We start from the raw sequence: 20,177 nt of genomic DNA, 5'->3' as shown, positions 1-20,177 counted from the left end.
TATATATATATATATATATATATATATATATATTTATAACTCTATAAAATATTTCATTTATAAAGCTTTGAGTTAAGTTACTTTGACTCTAGTTTTGATTAGAATTATATCATCAGATCCTGTTATTTTATCAATTAATTACTTGTACAATAAGACACTAAAATACTATGATGTCACAAATGTTGGAATGAAGAAAAAGGACAGCTCTGTTTACACTCTTCTGGTTTCCAACAATTGTTATGGAAATGCTTATTGTTTAAAAGCAATAAGTATATTAAGTTTCATATAGGAAGAATGGTTTCTAATAACACCAGCAATTTCAACCATTATGCCCAACCATCAAACATATCGTGTTTCCTCGAAAATAAGACAGGGTCTTATTTTCTTTTGACCACTTGAAATAAGCACTTAGTCTTATTTTTGGGGAGGTCTTATTATTTTTGAGGTGTAGAAGGTGGCAAGCATGGTCACCCCATGACTGCTGCTGTGTTGCAATATTTTTAGGGAGGGCTTATTTTCAGGGGAGGCCTTATTTTTGGCAAAACAGGGTAGTTACTTTGACTTGTTTCCAGGATCCCTTTAGTTAGACTTTTTCATACTATTGGAAAAAAAGATTTTGAATTTTATTCACTGAAATAAATAATTTATGGTGATTTTTTTTTACTATATAATAGAATCATATATTTTAATGTAGTTATTTATTAAATTTATATGTTGCCCATCTCACTGTTGAGCAACTCTTTCAGGCTCTACTTTTAAGTAAGAAAAAGGTTATATGAGAATAACTGGATAAGGACTTATTAGCAAAGAGAGAGAAGGACTATTTTTGTACTATTCGTAAAATTTACCTGCAGCCACTAGAGAGATGCTAAATATAACTGAAAATATAAAGAATACAAAATATGTTGTGCTGTTCTACAAAATATTTAAGAAAGACCAAAAATGCAGCAATGTAAACATAATGCCAGAAAATAATGCTGTTTTAATTCTGGTTGCAGGCATGTCCCATTAAGAACCTTAGATTGCAGTTTTGTGCCTATCCATCCATTTAAGAGAAATCTCCACTGAACTTACTGAGATTCATTTTCAGAAAACTTTGCTATAGAATTGCATTTTTTTGCTGCCATATCAAAAAAAAGAGATAAATTATAATAGTAGTAGGTGAAGCCAAGAGGAAGTGAAAAGCTCGAGCCTATCCAGAAAAGTCTGATGAGTCTGTGTTTATAAGCTAACAAATTCACAACAATATCACATTGTTGGGTAGACATACAGTATTGCTATCTATACTTTTCTAATATAATTTTATTCTTGGTGAATGTAACATCCTGTCCTTATTTAAATCATTGGGGTTATTGTCATTGCTTATTCTAGGAACCAAAATAAAAGTCTTCCATGGATGTCAAATTTTAGTGGCCTTTCTCATAATTATAGTATTTGTCATAAATGAGTGTGGACTTAGTTTCAGTCAGGGGAGGTGAGTTTTGGCAGGCTAAACTTTCTTAGCATTCTTTATCATGTAATCTCTGGACAAATCTAATCACAGTATAGCTGCAACCATTTCTGTGATTATATGGGTACCTCTTTCCAATTGCTAAGATCACAGGAACTGCGATCTGTAATATCCCAGTTCTGTTCAATAGAAACACAAATTCTCAATGATAACTAGTAATATGGAGAGAATTCATTCTGTGCAAGCTGTGGCTTCCCATTCAGCAAATATGATCAACTGCATCAAACAGATTGAATAGAACCAGACATCCCCAAGGGGACAGTCATCCATGCCTACTGTCACTGGATCAGTATTTTAATATGCTGTTTGGTATGTTTCTTTCTTTCTTTAGAAGAAATGAAGGAAGAGTATCACACCATGGGGCCAGAAGCTGCCATTCAAACCACTGGAAACAATGGAACAGGTAAGGGCTTATATTGGTAGCTTGGTTTTGTATTACTGCAGCTTGTTTAATTGTTCTACAAACAGAAAGAATTCAATAGCTAGTTCACTTTCCTGGATGAGAATTTGAGACATGTCCAATAAACAATTTTAAAATTTGCCCAAGTAGTTTACCCTGATGCAAATCAGTGATCCGCTGATGTTACTAGGAACATTTTCAAAAGATGTCTTATCGTTTTCTCCTTTTCCTTTTACTCTTTTTGTCTCCAATATCAATATGTTGGAATTCAGTCTGGCAAGAACTACTATTCTATGACAGATAGTAAAATATTCTTAATAATGGAATGGGTATGCATTTTGTAGAAACACCTAACCACAATGTTTTATTGAATATGCTTTGTCTTCATTTTGGATGCTTTTAATGTTCTCAACTTTTTTTAAGTTGACTTTTCTCAGAAATCTGTTTCTGTAGATGAGAAGAAAGGAATATTGATACCAAAGCAGCTTGGTTTCTGAGCTATCACTTTTTTTTTTTGCTTAGTTGTGTTATTCAGTCACTAAGTTGTGTCCCACTCTTCATGACTCCAGGGGCCATAACACAACACCCCGCCCTGTTGTCCACTGTCTCCTAGAGTTTGCCCAAATTAATGTTCATTACGTTAGTGACACTATCTGACCATCTCATTTGTCCTCTTCTCTTGCCTTCCGTCTTTCTCAACTTCAGGGCCTTTTTCAATAAGTCCTCTCTTCTCATTTTGTGGCCAAATTATTTGAGTTTCAGCTTCAGTATCTGTCCTTCCAAAGAACGATCAGGGTTGATTTCCTTTTAAGATTGACTGATTTGATTTTCCTGTAGTCCAAGGGACATTTTTTGCTTAGTATAAACCATATTAAATGTTTTGTCTTGTAAGAGTTCATTTTGTTCCAACCAAATGCAAAGTATTCTACTAAATCAACCCAAAAGCTTATCTAGTTCAATATTTTCAATCACACACAAAGGCAACCAAGATATAGCTAGGAAGCTCACAAGTAGATTCTGAAAATGAGTTCCCATTTACATCATGAAATGAGATGGGCAGTACTAAAATAAATAAAAAAAATCTTTGCTTCCAAGCAAGGCATTTGATTGGGAGTATAAAGTCTGTTCTAGATCTATATCTCAGCTAGTCCTCATAATGAGCAATGTTTTGCTGCATGATTCTATATAACTTCAGAGATATAAGGAAACCATAGTCATTGTTTCCAATTAGGCAACCAAGTTGTTCCCTATTCTCCATAGTTTAGTTTCCATCTTAATGGCCACTTAAAATACTGTGAATCTCTAATGCCACACATCTCTAATGCCAGCATCCACCCACATATTCTTACTAGAAAGCATAACAGACTGACTTGTCTAATACCCAATGGGGGAAAATAATGAAAATTAAAAGCATCTTGGAATTGAAGCTGAGTGATTTTTTTTTCTTTTCATTTTTGTTACATATCAACTGGAATATAATCCACAAAAAGTAAAATGAACTCACTTTATGTTTCAATATACATCAACTATAGTGCAGAATTTGGAGCACCTTTGTTTTTTGAGATTAAAACAAACCATGAAAAGACATATTTGGTGACTTTGGTAATGTGATCTAAAAGAATCAAACCATGTAAAGTTTTAAAATTCAAATGGCTATTTTTATGAAAGATCACATGTAAAATTCTTCCTTTGTGCTTTTGATATTCTCAGCATTTAATTTCCTTATCATCAAAGGTTACAATAAATTCAGGAGTATTTATTCAACTCTATGGGAGTATTACATCTCTTCAGCTAGCAGAAAATGCATCAAGAATTATATTATGATACTTATTTGAGAAAGAAATGTGTATTTGAGAAATCATAATATTAAGACTTTGTATGACATACTGATAGAAGTCTTCTTTTGAGTTTTATCTCCATGTGTTTCAAAGTCATAAACACACCATCGTGCCTACCGCCCCTGTCCTACTGTCCCCATTTCATTCATACTCATGTTTATTCTTATACCTATTATCTTGTAAATGATTGGCAAATCAAATAAATAAATAAAAAATAAAAAAGAATAATAACAGATTGGAAGGGACCTTGGAGGTCTTCTAGTCCAACCCCCTGCTCATTTCAGACAAGCGGTTATCCAATCTCTTCTTAAAAACTTCCAATGTTGTAGCCCCACATCTTCTGGAGGCAAGTTGTTCCATTGATTAATTTTTGTAACTGAGTGATAAGCATTTACAGTATGTGCAAATTTACTTAAATTTTAGAGAGACTTCAAATTCAGAACTAGATAAATGCAGTAACATGATTGGTGTCTCAATCCCTCAGTTACACGATTGGCTGAGGCATTTTCTGCTTGAATGATTGAAATCTGCTTTCCATGAAGATATATTGTGCTTTACACCCTTTGAAAAAGAATCAAGCACAATCATATCAAGATATTTATGAGTCTCTTGATTTCATCGTTACCTGCCACATTTGAGTGGCTTTCACAATGTGAGCATTTTTTCAAATACACCATTTTACATTTAATCACAATTTGCATATATGTTAGTTTAATTATATTTTTTTAGGAAATGGATGAACAAATAGCTGAAAATCAAAAGAAAATTTCCTTTGTACCTTCACCTTCCTAGTAATAGTAGTAGGAACTTTACTATTCTTCTTTAAGTAGCAAAAGAGTTCTCAGTAAAGATGAAAACTGAAGTAAAATTTGGCAAATTGAAAGGAATCATTCCTCAGTTCTAATCTGTGTATACCAATGACGGCCTGCCACTTCCTATTTAATGGGGGCTTTAGTTTTATTAGCTTTGCTGCTGATTAGGAGCAGCTATCTTCATTTTACAGGAAGAGTTCCTATAAGAAATAACTGGCCTCCCAGCCCTTGAAATGTTTCCTTTAAATACCTACTCTCCTGTGTGTGGTTTATGCTCATACAGGAGACTCTGCCCCAGTCTTTAATTAAAACAAGACTTCCTTAATAAGACCACACATTTTACATCTTCCTAAAAAGCTTGAATCACAGATGGGACTGTTACTTTTTTGGGCAGTTTAAATTTACAATGAATCGATATTTAGGGGATTTGTTCAAAGAGCATACAAGGGAAAGTCTGTGGGTTTTGGGGGGTTTTTTGCCGCTAAAATAGCCATTTATGGTTTTGAGAGGAAGTTGACATTTTTGGTAGTAGTGCTGATCAGTTATATTTCATTGAGGGGTAAATATAGTAATTCTAATTCCTTATCTACAGCCATATGAAATTTGATATTTATACTACTATCCTTTTACCATGTCATCATGCTGCAAACACAGTTACTGTCAAATCTGTCAACTTATAAATCCCACCATTTTTAAGGTGTGTAAGTTAGACATAAATATTTGACTGAGCTCCTGAATCCTTTTAAATATATATAGTATCTGAATGATGCACAGGTTTACTAGCTAAGGAGACATTTATTATCAAAGCTGGCAATTCCAGCTACTATATAGAACTATGATAGGCCACCTAAAACCAACTTCATATGAAGCCTACAGATTTAGTTTAAAAATCAGAAGAGGAAACATTTTTTACTATATTATTCACTTATTTCTCCACTGAAATGAAATGTGATACTTTTTAATCATCCTGGATATTAAAGATGATAAAGAAAGAAAATGTCACACCAAAGGACTGAACAACTACCAGCTCCAAATTATTTAACCTAGATTTTACCATGGTAAAACATTTTTTGGAATCTGATCCCAAACATTTGTGGTGAGCTCCCATTACTTGTCCCAGCTTCTGCCAACCTAGCAGTTCGAAAGCATATAAAATGCAAGTAGAAAAAGAGGAACCACCTTTGGTGGGAAGGTAACAGTGTTCTGTGCAACTTTTGCATTTAGTCATGCCGGCCACATGACCACAGAGATGTCTTTGGATAGCACTGGCTCTTGGCTTTGAAATGGAGATGACCACTGCCCCCTAGAGTCAGAAACAGCTAGCACATATGTGTGAGGGGAACCTTTATCTTTAAAAGATAAAACTGCTGGAGTATCAATCTTGGGGAAAATGGGCTGGATGAGGAAATGATTGATTCTAATGACTGAAATCTCTGTTGGTGTATACTAGGGCACCACATTATGTAAAGAAACATTATGTATCTTTATCAATGATGACCCCAGTGTTGGCCATAGAAGAATATCATACAGTCTTATAGAGTTAACACACTAAGCAATGACCTGTCTCTGCAGTCGTGTAACTGGTGGCTTCCTTGCAAACATCACTGGTATATAGAGATTTACTTAGACATGAACAGGGTAGTGATAGTTGATCAGGCTACAATATATATGTCAGTCACATAGAAAGATAGCAGTATAATTTTGAGGATATTCTGATGAAAATATTAGTATGGTATTACTAATTTTTTACCATGTCCAAAATTATATGACAAAATACAGGTTCTTCAAAATGCAGAACAACTTCATTATACACATTTGTCTTCCTTCCTTCCTTCCTTCCTTCCTTCCTTCCTTCCTTCCTTCCTTCCTTCCTTCCTTCCTTCCTTCCTTCCTTCCTTTCCTCCTTCCCTCCCTCCCTCCCTTCCCTTCCCTTCCAGACACAGATGTATGCATACAAATAAACATATTATTCTTTCCGAAAATTCTTTCTTTCCTACCATCTTCCCACCAAAAGACCAGAACCAGAAAGACTGTTCTTTCCAGTTGTTTAGCACCCAGAATAGAACTATTTTTCGTACATTTTCTTGTTTTTTAAGCAACGCAAGTTAAACTCTTGCCTATAAAAAAAAAGACATTTGGCTTCCAGTCAATATCTGAACAGATTCTTATACAAATATTAATTCTAGAGGGGAAACAGTGCTCCTGACTTGCAGCAAATGCATTGAGGAGTTTTGTAAGTACTTCATACATTCAAGAATTCTTTACTACATCCTGGCAGTCATGCTATGAAATGTGCCTTCTCTATCTTAATCCCTATGAGTACCCATTTCATTCTTCCATCTTAGAACCATAAATAAATAATTGTACATGTATGTGTGTGAGAAAACTCAACACACTGAGTATGAAGAAAGATACTGTCCATTGACAGGAAGTGAAGCCATTTTTATTAAGTTTAGCTATAAAACTATTGCCAGAATTGCTTCTTAATTGATATTAAACAACTTCTGGAATTCAGAAGTTTTAGATTATAATTTTATTGGAACAGTTTTCATACACCTTGTAGAATCAGATATTTCCTTCAGGTTTTCTCCCTCTCCCTCCGATCCCCATTTTTAAAAACGTACTTTTGAACAATCAGGAGTGTGAATTGATTTTACCTAATAACGTAAAAACCTATTACCTAATAAATGGAGTTGCTTTTCAATCTGTTGCTTTTAGGCAAAAATGCTAAATATTTTGGTTGGTTTAACAATGATTTAAATTTAGTCTTCTGTCATTCTCTAATTATCAATTCTCTATTATTGATTTTTTGATGGATGTTACTGATTTATGCAATTGTAAGGGAAACAGTTATCAAGTTGATCTCTAGTTTTGTTGATTCATGAAAGTGAAAACATCTTGGCACAGAGTTTCTAATCTGACCCAACCAATAAATAGATTGCATATAAATTAAATTACAATAAAAGTCTTTGTATCAGTCCTGAAATATGCCTTCTAAAACATAAATTAAGAGAGAAATTAAATGTCCAATTTTCCAGTTATAATTTGTTCTGAGTTACATGTGCTTAAGTCCTTTTGATACCATTTTAATTGAATGCAACATCTTCTATACAGTTGGTTTAAATATTAGGAAGTTTCCCCAAATTGTTCTTATATTTAATGTTCATTTATAAAAAAAAGGAGAGGGAAAATATAGTTTTAACAACAGGACATTTCATGATTATATGAAGGATATAAACAACATTGTTTTCTGAGGCATTTCAGCCACAATGAAAATAAAACTGATTTGTATTTAATGGGAAAATAAGAAAATGTTCAATGTAGATTGAAAAACAGCTTTAGGATTTGACTTCACAGAGTTATACAGCCAAAATGCATTGTTCCATTTGCAAGAGAACTCCAAATCTCCACTTTATTTGAGTTACTTAGGTTTATTTTGTAGGAAAAAAACCAGCATTATTTCCCACAAGAATGTGATACAATTCAGAACTAGAATTTATTAACGATCCTAAGTTCCAGTTTTTATTACTACTTCTTACTCTACAAATACTCTCTTCTCACTTTCTCTGAATCCGGCATGAAAAGTCTATATCTCAGCAAAAAGAAAGAGCAAACATCCTAAACTATTTGTCATAGAAACCCCACCCTGAAAGGACTTAGAAGCACCAAATTTAATCCATGGATTTTTTTGAGAAGCTAAAGCTAGAGCAACAATTTCACATTTATTAAGCATGGAGAGCACAAAATTGCTCTCAGGCTGTACTTATATTATTGAAGTTTGATATTTTTTTATAAGTGTAAAGTTAAACTGGAATACGTGAAAGTATGAAAAACAATTTGTTTGGTTTTGTGCATACATGTAAAAAAATGGAGTAAAATGTTTCTATGTATAGATTGTACATATAAATTAATTACAATAAAAGTCTGTTTATCAGTCCTGAAATAACCCCTTCTAAAATGCAAGAGAGTACCCATTTTACATTTCTAGCAATACAGAAGCCATACGCTATGTGGCTTTTCTTCTTCATTAATAAATATCACCATCAGAAAATAAAATTAGTTATTAATTTTCTGATTAGTGAAATAAACCAGGTGAAGATAAGGGTGATCAAAGAAGAAGTTCAAAATGTTCCACAGAGGGTTTTATAATCTCCCAGAGGGTGAACACAGAGCTTTATTTTTTATCTTTTTTCCTGCTTGTCCCTTTTTCCATTTTAGTTAAGAATGCAAATTGCACGTCAGACTTTGAAGAATATTTTGCTAAGAGAAAACTGGAGGAAGGAGATGGACACTCAGTCAGTATAGCAGAGTACCTACAACGCAGTGATACCGCCATTATTTACCCAGAAGCCCCCGAGGAACTTTCTCGCCTTGGCACTCCAGAGGCCAATGGGCAAGAAGAAAACGGTGAGGACAGAATTCATTCTTAGCCACTTCTGACCTTTTGCAGCTGTTGCAATTATAAATGCACTACATGCCTGGATGTTTACCTTAAAATTGAAGAACAGCTGCAGAAGCATGGAATTTCATGAGCAAAGGCTGGGACTGTAATTTCAGCATATTGTGATTATATATATATATATATATATATATATATATATATATATATATATATATATATATATATATATATATATATATATATATATATATATATATATATATATATATATATATATATATATATATATATATATATTTGAGTCAGCAAATTGAGACTGTTCTGTAGGTAAAGCAAATAGCAGACAAAATAAAGGTTATATTTTAAAGGACTGGTGTACTTGCTTTAATTTTACTCTGGAATGATTGACTTTTTAATCAAGTAAATTAATAAAAACTCATTGAGTCTAAGTCTCAAAATACATCCATGAGAAAAAAAAAGCTGTTGAAAGACATATTTGTGAGGATGAAGCTAGTATGTAAGGAAATGAAGAACTGGTAATTTAACAAGTGGTATCAATAAACAAAATATCTGTTTAATCTATCTTTCTGTCTAGGTGTACAGCAGATAGAATAAAGTCTTACGAAAGCGTAAAACAAAAATTTGAGTTAATTTTCGAGTGAACAATATCCAGGGTTTTCCTTTTTCTTTTTTCACGTGTGTCAAAACAAGATTGATGTAGTTTTCAGCCTAGGTAGAAATCATGGGTCTCTAGTGTAGACAGATTGGAGTGATTTTTGTCAATCCATCCTGCAGTGGGCAATAAGCCCATTAGCTGCCATTGATTTACTGACCTTTCAGCTGGCTTCTCTCTCTTATGTCTCTTGGTTAAAGACCTGCCACCTGGAACTCCAGATGCTTTTGCCCAACTGCTGACCTGCCCCTACTGTGACCGGGGCTACAAGCGTTTGACCTCCCTGAAGGAGCACATCAAGTATCGCCATGAGAAGAACGAGGAAAACTTCCCCTGTCCTCTCTGCAACTACACGTTTGCCTACCGCACCCAGCTCGAGAGGCATATGGTGACGCACAAGCCAGGGACAGATCAGGTGGGGAAGGGGGGGCTGACTTTAAGTGATTTCTTTCTATAATAACCCCTTAGAGAAATGATATTGCTTTGATTGGCAATCATTATTAATTTTTCATGGCATTTTGAAGATGCAGATCTTTTAATGGTAATAGCTTTAATTGAAGTCTAAATGATTTTTTGATGGTCTCTTCTAATATGATTTAATAGTCTTATGTTCACGATCGAATGAGTGTGTTAATTTCTAATTTGGAAATTTTATTTGCACTTAAACTTGACTTTAGTTTCATTTTTTTCCTGTTCCTTAAAATGTGAATGAAATTGTGGCATTTTAATTATACAATTATTAAACATCAGCAATTTTAATCCTATTTTTCACCTAGTTTTACTATGCTTTTTTTACCCCATGTGATCTCAAACATGTCTCAAGAATCTTCTAACCTCATTTTTTTTAACCGTTCTGAACTTTTTATTAAGCCTCATGTGTATGTTTCCCCAAAGTTCAGGACATTGAGTAAATTTTGTGGCATAGATATATTGTATGCATTATAATTGTTTTAACAATGAATGATGACATTATTAGTCAACATCTGAAATGTATACATCACAGCATCATATCTGCTATTAATCAACATGATTCCATTATGAGATATGCATTGCATTTAATCAGATAGAAACCGATTTGAATGTATTATTCAGCTTTATTATATTAATAAAGAAGTTACTAAAAAGTGCTATTTTAGAAAGTTCTTCACATACCAAAGGTGAATTTTTAGATCTGCTTCTTAAAAATTTAGCTACATTATTTAGCTATAATACAAATCCCATTGGTGTGTACTGTGCCCAATCATACAGTTTATTTCTATATTTCTAAATAAAATAAAATATACTAGTATATTTTAGCAGGAATCTCCAACCAAAATACATTTTTATTTAGTGTTATTTGCATCAAGTTTACCTTCTAATCAAACAGTTTGATGATTGGTTCTTATCTCTCACTTTGTTTCTGCAATCAGTAAACTTACCATTGGGGCAGAATTTAGTATAATATTTCCTTTTAAAGAGTCAAGAGGGTATTAATCTGTTACTTTCCCACCTTCGTGGCAAAATATTAAAATGGCATCGCTTTTTCTCCTTCCGTTTCTCTGTTGCTTGTAACTATGAAAACACTAGTAGGAAAATGGCTGGATGTTTATCCCCTCTAACTGCCTTACATTTCACATGTGAGAGTGTGATTGTGTTGGCGCATTACGAATGGTAGCTTTGGTGTTGAAAAGTCCCCTCATTTGCTCATGGCATTTACAATTAGTAAATTAAAATGATTGTATCATATTAACAGTGGCACAACTAAAGTTTATAGTAGTCCTCCGAGGGCTGTGGGGGGAGACAAAGCAGCTGTTGCTGTTTGTTTATGCAACTCAGCAACATATGAGCACTGGTCCCTCAATGGGGCTCGGCGGGCTGGGCTCTGCTTGATCTTTGAAGGTTGCTGCTGTTTGAACAACCCTCCCTGTGTCCCATGTAACACCATCTGTCTCACTAGGAATGTGGGAAGATTCAGCGCACCCTAGCAGTTGTCATACCGTTTCTGGGCTGTCTTTTCTGCAATAGTCTTTTGTGTCATTGCTGTTTGGTATGGTGTGTGTGTGGTGTGTGTGTGGGGGGGGGGGAGAAGGCTGACCTCCTACCTTGAACATCCAGACTAGATGACTGCAGCTTTCTTTCTTTCTTTCTTTCTTTTTTTTCTTGGTCAGAATTCAAAGTCACAGCACTTTTCTCACTTGTTCAGAAAGGTCAGCTGTGTTTGATTCTATCTTTATGCTGCTTTTTAAACTTGTTCTTTCTGCCAACTTCTTCCCTCGTGTTTTGTCCTGGCTATTTTGCATTGCAAAAGGGGGGGGGAGAGAAAGAGAGGGAGAGAGAAAGAAAGAAAGAAAGAAAGAAAGAAAGAAAGAAAGAAAGAAGAAAGAAAGAAAGAAAGAAAGAAAGAAAGAAAGAAAGAAAGAAGGTTAATTGTTGGATTCAGGGTCCCCCCCCTCAGCTGTGAGCACCCTTTGCATTTGATAACAAATAAATCTTGCATGTAATCACAATGGTGAATGATTCAGAGGCATGAGAAAGGGTTTCAGAGGAACAGTTTTTAAGCTGCAATTATGAAAAATTATATATAGTTACAGTGTGCTAGCAATGTAACAAACCTTAGTTTCTTCTTAAAAATCAAAAATCCATTCTTCCCAATGTTGCATCTTAATGTAATTCCAAGGCAAATGCTGAAAATGCATTCAAATTGGCTTCAGGTTTGCTGCCAACCTTTTGATTTTTATGGCAGCACCAATGAAGCAAACAAACATCCATGCAGAGCTTCTACTTGGACAAATAAATACAAAGCTGCTTAGATAATTTTTTCCCCTCCTCCAAATGCGATCCTCTATCCCTCTGTCCTTTTCCTTCCCTCCCCCTTTATATTTCATTATGCGCACACTCTCAGCCATATATTTGCATAAAATTCATGCTGCCGTCTTAACTCTCCTAGCACCAAATGCTGACCCAAGGAGCGGGCAACCGTAAGTTCAAGTGCACCGAGTGTGGCAAGGCCTTCAAGTATAAGCACCATCTGAAGGAACACCTGCGAATCCATAGCGGTAAGTCTTTGAGGTGCTGGGCCCTCATTTGCATTTCGTTTCATGAATTGACTCTTAACAAGAAGGATGGGTTAAGATTTCTGCAACTTTATTTAGCACTGTTCGATAGTCCATAAACGCTTTCTGATTCAGCCTCATTTTCCATACAGTTCAGGAAATAGGCCTGCCTTCATCTCTACATTCTCACTGCCTCTTTGAGAAACATTGATTCTCTTATTTGTTTGCCCATCTTCTTTAGGTGTTTTTAATTTTTCAAATATAAGGCCCAAAGAGAGAAACCCTAGAATTGAACACTAGTAATATTCTCCACCCAGCAGTATAATATCATGCTGGATTTCCTTGAAATCCGTCAAGATCTAATTTTCATGAATGCCTTTTTCCCTTTTTATTATTATTTTTTCACATTAGTAATTTAGAGCAGCTAGGAAGCCCAATAAACAGGATATTGACTTGTTCCAACAAACGCATACTATAATTTGCTTTTTTTTTGGCTTAATGTTATATGTGAAGACACTTGATATGCTTAAGGTGATATGAAAGCTAGCCATGGGTTGAATTCATATCTCACACTGAGGCATATTTGTTTTAAGCACAGTTTCTTGAGTAGTTTAGTCTTACAGATAAGCATGATTATCAATTTATCATGGCTTGTGTGGCCAGTTCCTAGTTTCTTTCCCTCCCTTTTAATTATTTTTGCTTCATATTTCTATAAAGTTGTTTGATACAAACAAACCAGGAATAAGCCAGGAAATTATGAACAAAGCGAGCATTTTATCTCTATTTCAACTACTGTTACACTAGGGTAAACCAATAACAAAAAACTGGGAAGTTTTTTTTTTGCCCTAAAATCATGTTTTATTAATTGATACCACCCTAATTATATATCAAACAACCCACCTAACAGAGTCTAGCAAGTGAAACCAGCCTTTTATAACCGATTCAATTTTTCACTGGATGATGTTTGTACCATAGAATTTTTTCAATCATTATACCCTTAAAACAGGGGTGTCCAAACTTGGGAACTTTAAGACTTGTGGACTTCAACTCCCAGAATTCCCCAGCCAGCTATGCTATGCTGGCTGGGGAATTCTGGGAGCTGAAGTCCACAAGACTTAAAGTTCCCAAGTTTGGACACCCCTACCTTAAAAGAATGCAGCACCTGTAAATTATTTTTCCAAATTAAAAAAGTGATTATATAAGCAAAGCAAACTTTGATATCTCTTTATCGGGTATCAAAGATTGGCTGCAACTTTCCAAATTAGTGTTCCTTCAATACAACTATGTTAAAAAAATAAAATAAATAAAACCAGTTATTTCTTTGATCTCCTGTATGTTTTACATTATGTCACAGAACAATGGGAAAAATGGCACAATTTGAATTTTTCAGTATATGAAAATCTAAATGAACTTTTCCCTAGTCAAGAAGTACTCATAAAGCTCAGAATTCCGGCTTTCCATTGCAATTGTTACACATGTTTCCAGTCTACAGAGAAGCCTACTTAGCAGTAAATTTCATTGATTTCTATAGAACAGGGGTGTCAAACTCGCATCGTCACAGCGTTGTCACGTGATGTATCACAATTTCCCCCCCTTCGCTAAACCATGTGGGCGTGGCCAGCACGTGATGCATCTGGCCCATGGGCTGCAAGTTTGACAGCCCTTCTATGGAACATATTTATACTGGATGGGTGAGCAACAGGAAATCAGGCAGTGACGATCCATTTCCATATTATTGCCCAATTTTTTTTTTTGATATGTTGTCACAAGGACTGACTTCATTCTAAGAAGGTAGTCTTTGACCATACTTTGATAGGTAAATATATGCTGCAAAAAAACAAACAAAACCCTTCAGTGTGATAGTTTATAGACTCAAGCTTTATTGTACATTGTAATTCCTTAGAAAGCAGATTTTGTTAATATTTAATGCACTAATAATTTACTAATAAGTATCTAAAAATCAAGCAATGAACGTTGCTTTAAAAAAAGTAAATCAGTCCTGGGAAATTTTAACCCAATATTAAGAACTTCTAAGTCCCAATGATTTTTCATTGCCCATTAAAGCAAATATTTTAATTCAGACATAAATACAAACCACCATATCTCACTATGAGAATATTCTGTGCTGACATTTCTCCTTTCTTTTTCTCTTTCTCTCTTCTCTCCCACTAGAAGAAGTTTACTTGTAATGCCAAAACTTTAGGAACTGTGTTTAAATTGTGTTTAAACTACAAGTTGAAATATACTTGGATCTGTGATCGTAATTTGATCCTGGATTATTCTCATTACGCTTTGCTTAAGCAAAAACAGTTTTCTGAATGCAGGAGTCATGGGAAACTCTCATTTGCTTATATTTAAAAGTAGAAACTACTACCCTAATGATAGCAAGACTTATATAACTTTTTTTCATAGAAGGACAAGTAGAGATGCCTCCTTCATTTTAACTGGGATTTAATGATGGATCATTACACTTATTTTAATAATCTGTATAGGAATAATAGTTAAGGAGAAATATTCTTTAACTTTAAAAATGAAACTTTAAGTGAATCTTGCAGAGCTCTATTTTAATGCTCATATTTTTTAATGCGGTTTTAGCTTTATTTGTTGAGGTGTACTTGACTATGTCTGTGTTCACATAACATACCTACCTGTAGTTAAGCAATTGTGATTTGCTCAATTATCAGAAATTTTTCAAATCACACAATTTACTGACTTATAAATTAACAAGAGTGATTAGTACAACATACTAAATGAAAATATGACTGGTTGGTTGGTCATTCAACATATTATGTAAATGTGGTCCTTATATTTCTTAAAGGTTTTGAGATCCTGAAGGCTCTTACCAACAAAGCAGACTATAGTAGATATTTTTCTTATGTGCAGGCACATAGGCCATTAAAGTATACTTAAAAGTTGTATTTGAAGAGCAAATGTTACCACATTTTCACATTGTGCAGACCGTAATAGTTCCTGAGAAAACATAGATTATGTGAGTTTTATAGTACTTTTTCCCTCAAGTTTGATTGACATTGATAGTTATTATTTATTAGGCAATGGTGCTGAATAATGAAAGGGGAAATATAATTGCTGCGTTGCTGCTTTGGCTAAGAAAAACTTGAGATAATTAGGAGATTTTAAGGAGGCAGGACAAAGTGGGAGGAAATCTGTCTAGAGACTTTGTGCGGCACATACAGATGAGTTGATTCTAGGTCCCCCCAATGTTTCCTACACCCCACCCACCCTCCGCTTTAAAAAGTTTCTAGTTCTGGGATATCACATGGATGTTTTCTGTGGTATATGCTAAAGATAGCATTTTTCATTCTGTATCTCTCTTGTGTCCAACGTTACATAATAGTATATAGAAAGTAAATGGAAAAATTAACATTGTTGTAGGTCAGTGGTGCAAAACCCATGCTCTATACTGTCCAGAATCATTTTACACAAAATGGGCGGTGAATAAATTTCATAATAAATAATAAACAAACTGCAAATGGCCTATCAGCTGCTATTTTGCATCTTCTATGTTTCTTAGAGAGGGTGTGCAATTCTTTGGGCCTTCTGTGGAGGGGGCATTTGACAGGGAAGTACAATATTCTTGGTCTCCATTAATCTTCCAGGTCCCCTCTAATAAAACAGATCCTAGTCTTACAACTTTTGAACAGTGACCCTTGATGCATTCTGTAAAGCTCAAGACAATGGGCACTGAAAAGTCCTGTATTCTGTAGAAGGAGCCTATGTTCTCCATGGGCTCCCAAAAATAGTTAGCCTCCAAATTCTGAATTATTGAACTCATTCCAGAATGACAGAAAATGGAGTCCCATTTTGCTTCCTTCCCTTCTATTTCCTTATCTTTTGCAATTTCCTGTAGTCTGATTCTCTATAAGACCATTGTTCTCCCTTACAACTAAATTCCACAAAACTGTGGCTTACATGAAATATAATTTGTTTCCCAATTAAGCCGTGATTTCTAATTCTCTTTTGAAAGGCCATCATTGATGCCTTCCTATCCACTTTTGGAAACCATCATCTGAAAAAGAGGAAAGACAGGATAAGAGAAAGGAAGCAGGAACGAAAGAATTCAAGAGTGTGAGACTTGTTTATAAATGTAAAAAATAAAATCTCCCTCAACTAAATTAACTTTTATAACAATAAAGATTCAATCATTGAAGGTTTTAGATGAGAGATTAGGGATGAGAAAGGAACTGTGTTTGCTTGGGAGAGATACTACTCTTTGATCTTTTCCCAGTAGATCATCTGGAAGTATCAACAATTAAAAGCCAAATAAATATCCATAACTTGTTCTCAGGCAGAATTTGTATTTTGTTTCAATTTAGGATGTTGTATGAAGGGAATAAAGGGCAAGTGAACATACTTATAGTGGTAGAATGTGATACAGCTAACAGTCACAAACTCATTTGCGTAGGGTAAAATAATTTCTAGAAAATTCAGTGCTGAGTTATTCAAACAGAGAACTTGTTGTAAAGTAAATTCATTCAAACTGCATGTTGCCTGTGCTCTTTTTTAAAAAGCCTTGCAAAATTATATCCTGCCCACTCTATTTAGGTATTACACAGATTATTATATTTAGCTTTTACAAACTTATTTGCATAAGTACATTGCAGGAGAAGCTTTATTCTCAAACACACTCAATTGTTAGCAGCAATCAAAATTAGGACTACCAGAAAATTAAATATTTTAGATAATTATTTCCACTTGGAGAGGCTTAAACATAATTTGAAAGGTAGGAAGGAAGAAAATATAAGATGAAATGCACAAACTTTGCTAGCTTGCCATAACCTAGCTGCTGCAACAGAAATCTAAAAACCATTTGAGCTTGTGACTTACTAAAATTTAATCTTAAAAAATTCATTGCAGGCGAAAAACCATATGAATGTCCCAATTGCAAGAAGCGTTTCTCCCATTCTGGTTCATACAGTTCACACATCAGCAGCAAGAAATGTATTGGTTTAATCTCTGTAAATGGCCGAATGAGAAACAATATCAAGACGGGTTCTTCTCCTAATTCTGTATCTTCCTCACCTACTAATTCAGCCATTACACAGCTGAGAAACAAGCTGGAAAATGGAAAACCACTTAGTATGTCTGAGCAGTCAGGCCTACTTAAAATAAAAACAGAACCACTAGATTTCAATGAGTACAAAGTTCTGATGACAACTCATGGCTTTGCTGGTGCTAATCCATTCATGAACGGCAGACTGGGTGCAACCAGTCCAATAGGAGTCCATGCCTCTACACAAAGTCCAATGCAGCACTTAGGGGTGGGAATGGAAGCACAATTACTTGGATTCCCAGCAATTGGGAGCAATTTAAGTGAAGTGCAGAAGGTCCTGCAGATTGTAGACAACACCGTTTCTAGGCAGAAAATGGACTGCAGCCCTGAAGAAATTTCCAAACTGAAAGGTTACCACATGAAGGACCCATGTTCTCAACCAGAGGAACAAGGCATTACTTCTCCTGGTATTCCACCTGTGGGTCTTCCAGTAGTCAGCCATAATGGTGCCACTAAAAGTATTATTGACTATACGTTAGAAAAAGTTAACGAAGCCAAAGCTTGTCTCCAAAGTTTGACTACGGATTCAAGGAGGCAGCTCAACAACATTAAGAAAGAAAAGCTACGCACCCTAATAGATTTGGTGACCGAAGATAAAATGATAGAAAACCACAATATTCCCACTCCATTTTCATGCCAATTCTGTAAAGAAAGTTTTCCTGGACCCATTCCCCTGCATCAACATGAACGGTACCTCTGTAAGATGAATGAAGAAATCAAGGCAGTTCTCCAACCTCATGAAAATATGACTCCTAGTAAACCGGGTATGTTTGTTGATAAGCAAGCTCTCCTCCTATCATCTGTACTTTCTGAGAAAGGAATGCCTAGCCCTATCAACCCATACAAGGACCACATGTCTGTACTTAAAGCGTATTTTGCTATGAATATGGAGCCAACTTCTGATGAACTACTGAAAATTTCCATTGCCGTTGGCCTTCCTCAGGAATTTGTGAAAGAATGGTTTGAACAACGAAAAGTCTACCAACACACAATTTCCAGGTCGCCACCGCTGGAAAGGGGCAATGCCAAGGTGGTGCTGGCTGCCACCAACAACACTCCCATTAAAGACTCTTTGTCAGCCAGATCTCCTTTAAAGCCTGTGGACTCTATAACATCACCATCTATCGCTGAACTTCATAATAGTGTTACTAACTGTGATACTCCTCTCAGGCTAACAAAACCTACTCACTTTACCAATATTAAACCAGTTGAGAAATTGGACCACTCCAGGAGCAATACTCCTTCACCATTAAATCTTTCTTCCACATCTTCCAAAAACTCCCACAGTAGTTCTTACACTCCAAACAGTTTCTCCTCTGAGGAGCTTCAGGCTGAGCCTTTGGACTTGTCTTTACCAAAACTAATGAAGGAACCCAAAAATATTATAGCTACAAAGAACAAAACAAAATCCAATAGTGTAAATGTAGACCACAACAGTGTTTCTTCATCATCTGAAACCTCAGATGAGCCACTGAACTTGACTTTTATCAAGAAAGAATTTTCTAATTCAAACAGTTTGGATAAAAGCACTAATCCATTATTTGCTATGAACCCTTTTAGTGCCAAACCTTTATATACCACGCTTCCACCACAGAGCGCATTTCCCCCAGCCACTTTTATGCCTCCAGTTCAGACCAGCATTCCTGGCCTACGACCATATCCTGGAATAGATCAAATGAGCTTCCTACCACATATGGCCTATACATACCCAACTGGAGCAGCTACCTTTGCTGACATGCAGCAAAGACGAAAGTACCAGCGGAAGCAAGGATTTCAGGTAAGGCTATGACTTATTTCATGACTGCACAATAGTTAATGAAACCTCATTCTAATGTTTTGTGACTCATTTAGTTTGTTTTTAATGAGTAGATGGTTTAAAGAGAGAAATGAAACTTATAAGAATGATTAAGATTCTTATTATTAAGAATTCATACGCAGGAAAGCTTTTCCTAGTAAGCTTGTAATGGCAAAGAAAAGGCTGCTGAGAGAAATAATATTTCTCTGTGTAAAATAAATATAACCCTGAGTGACACCGTGCCCCCATCCTATCCCTATCCTCCCAACCCCCGTTCTATGGCTTCATTGGTAAAGTGTTCACCATGGTCCTTAGAATTTCTCAGAGAATTATGTGGCAATGATAATACAGCAATAAGCTCTTTATAATGGGTTCTGACTAATCTTTATAAAGCTATTAAAAGGTTTATGAAGATCCTCAAACCAGACTTACTTTCATCTCACCTATTCCATTTTTCACATATCTCTGTGCCACCCACTCATCCTGTCCCACAGACCTTTTGGGAAAGACTCTAAACAAATTCCAGTATTTAAGGAACATCTGTCATTGTCTTCATTTACACAGAAGGATCTAATAATTTGCCATCTTCAAAAAAGATTAAATCTTCAATTAGAATGCTGTTTTATAAACTCTAGGTAGTAATA

At 35.1% G+C, this 20,177-nt stretch overlaps 1 protein-coding gene across 3 annotated transcripts in view; it reads left to right on the top strand.

The window, feature by feature from the left end:
• Positions 1 to 20,177, top strand: part of ZEB2 (zinc finger E-box binding homeobox 2) — a 58,917-nt gene that overhangs the window by 15,987 nt on the left and 22,753 nt on the right. For all 3 annotated transcript variants that reach the window (XM_081939185.1, XM_081939187.1, XM_081939186.1), the window contains exons 3-7: positions 1,842 to 1,913; positions 8,779 to 8,967; positions 9,836 to 10,050; positions 12,562 to 12,670; positions 17,543 to 19,515. In XM_081939185.1, the coding sequence (XP_081795311.1) occupies positions 1,842 to 1,913; positions 8,779 to 8,967; positions 9,836 to 10,050; positions 12,562 to 12,670; positions 17,543 to 19,515 (2,558 nt within the window). The remainder of the gene's footprint in view (positions 1 to 1,841; positions 1,914 to 8,778; positions 8,968 to 9,835; positions 10,051 to 12,561; positions 12,671 to 17,542; positions 19,516 to 20,177) is intronic.

The sequence above is a fragment of the Natrix helvetica genome (assembly GCF_964273705.1).
Source record: "Natrix helvetica genome assembly, chromosome: 1".
In the NCBI taxonomy this organism is placed as follows: Eukaryota; Metazoa; Chordata; class Lepidosauria; order Squamata; family Natricidae; genus Natrix; species Natrix helvetica.
Note: the sequence above shows the minus strand (reverse complement) of the source record. Positions and strands in the feature narration are given on the sequence as shown.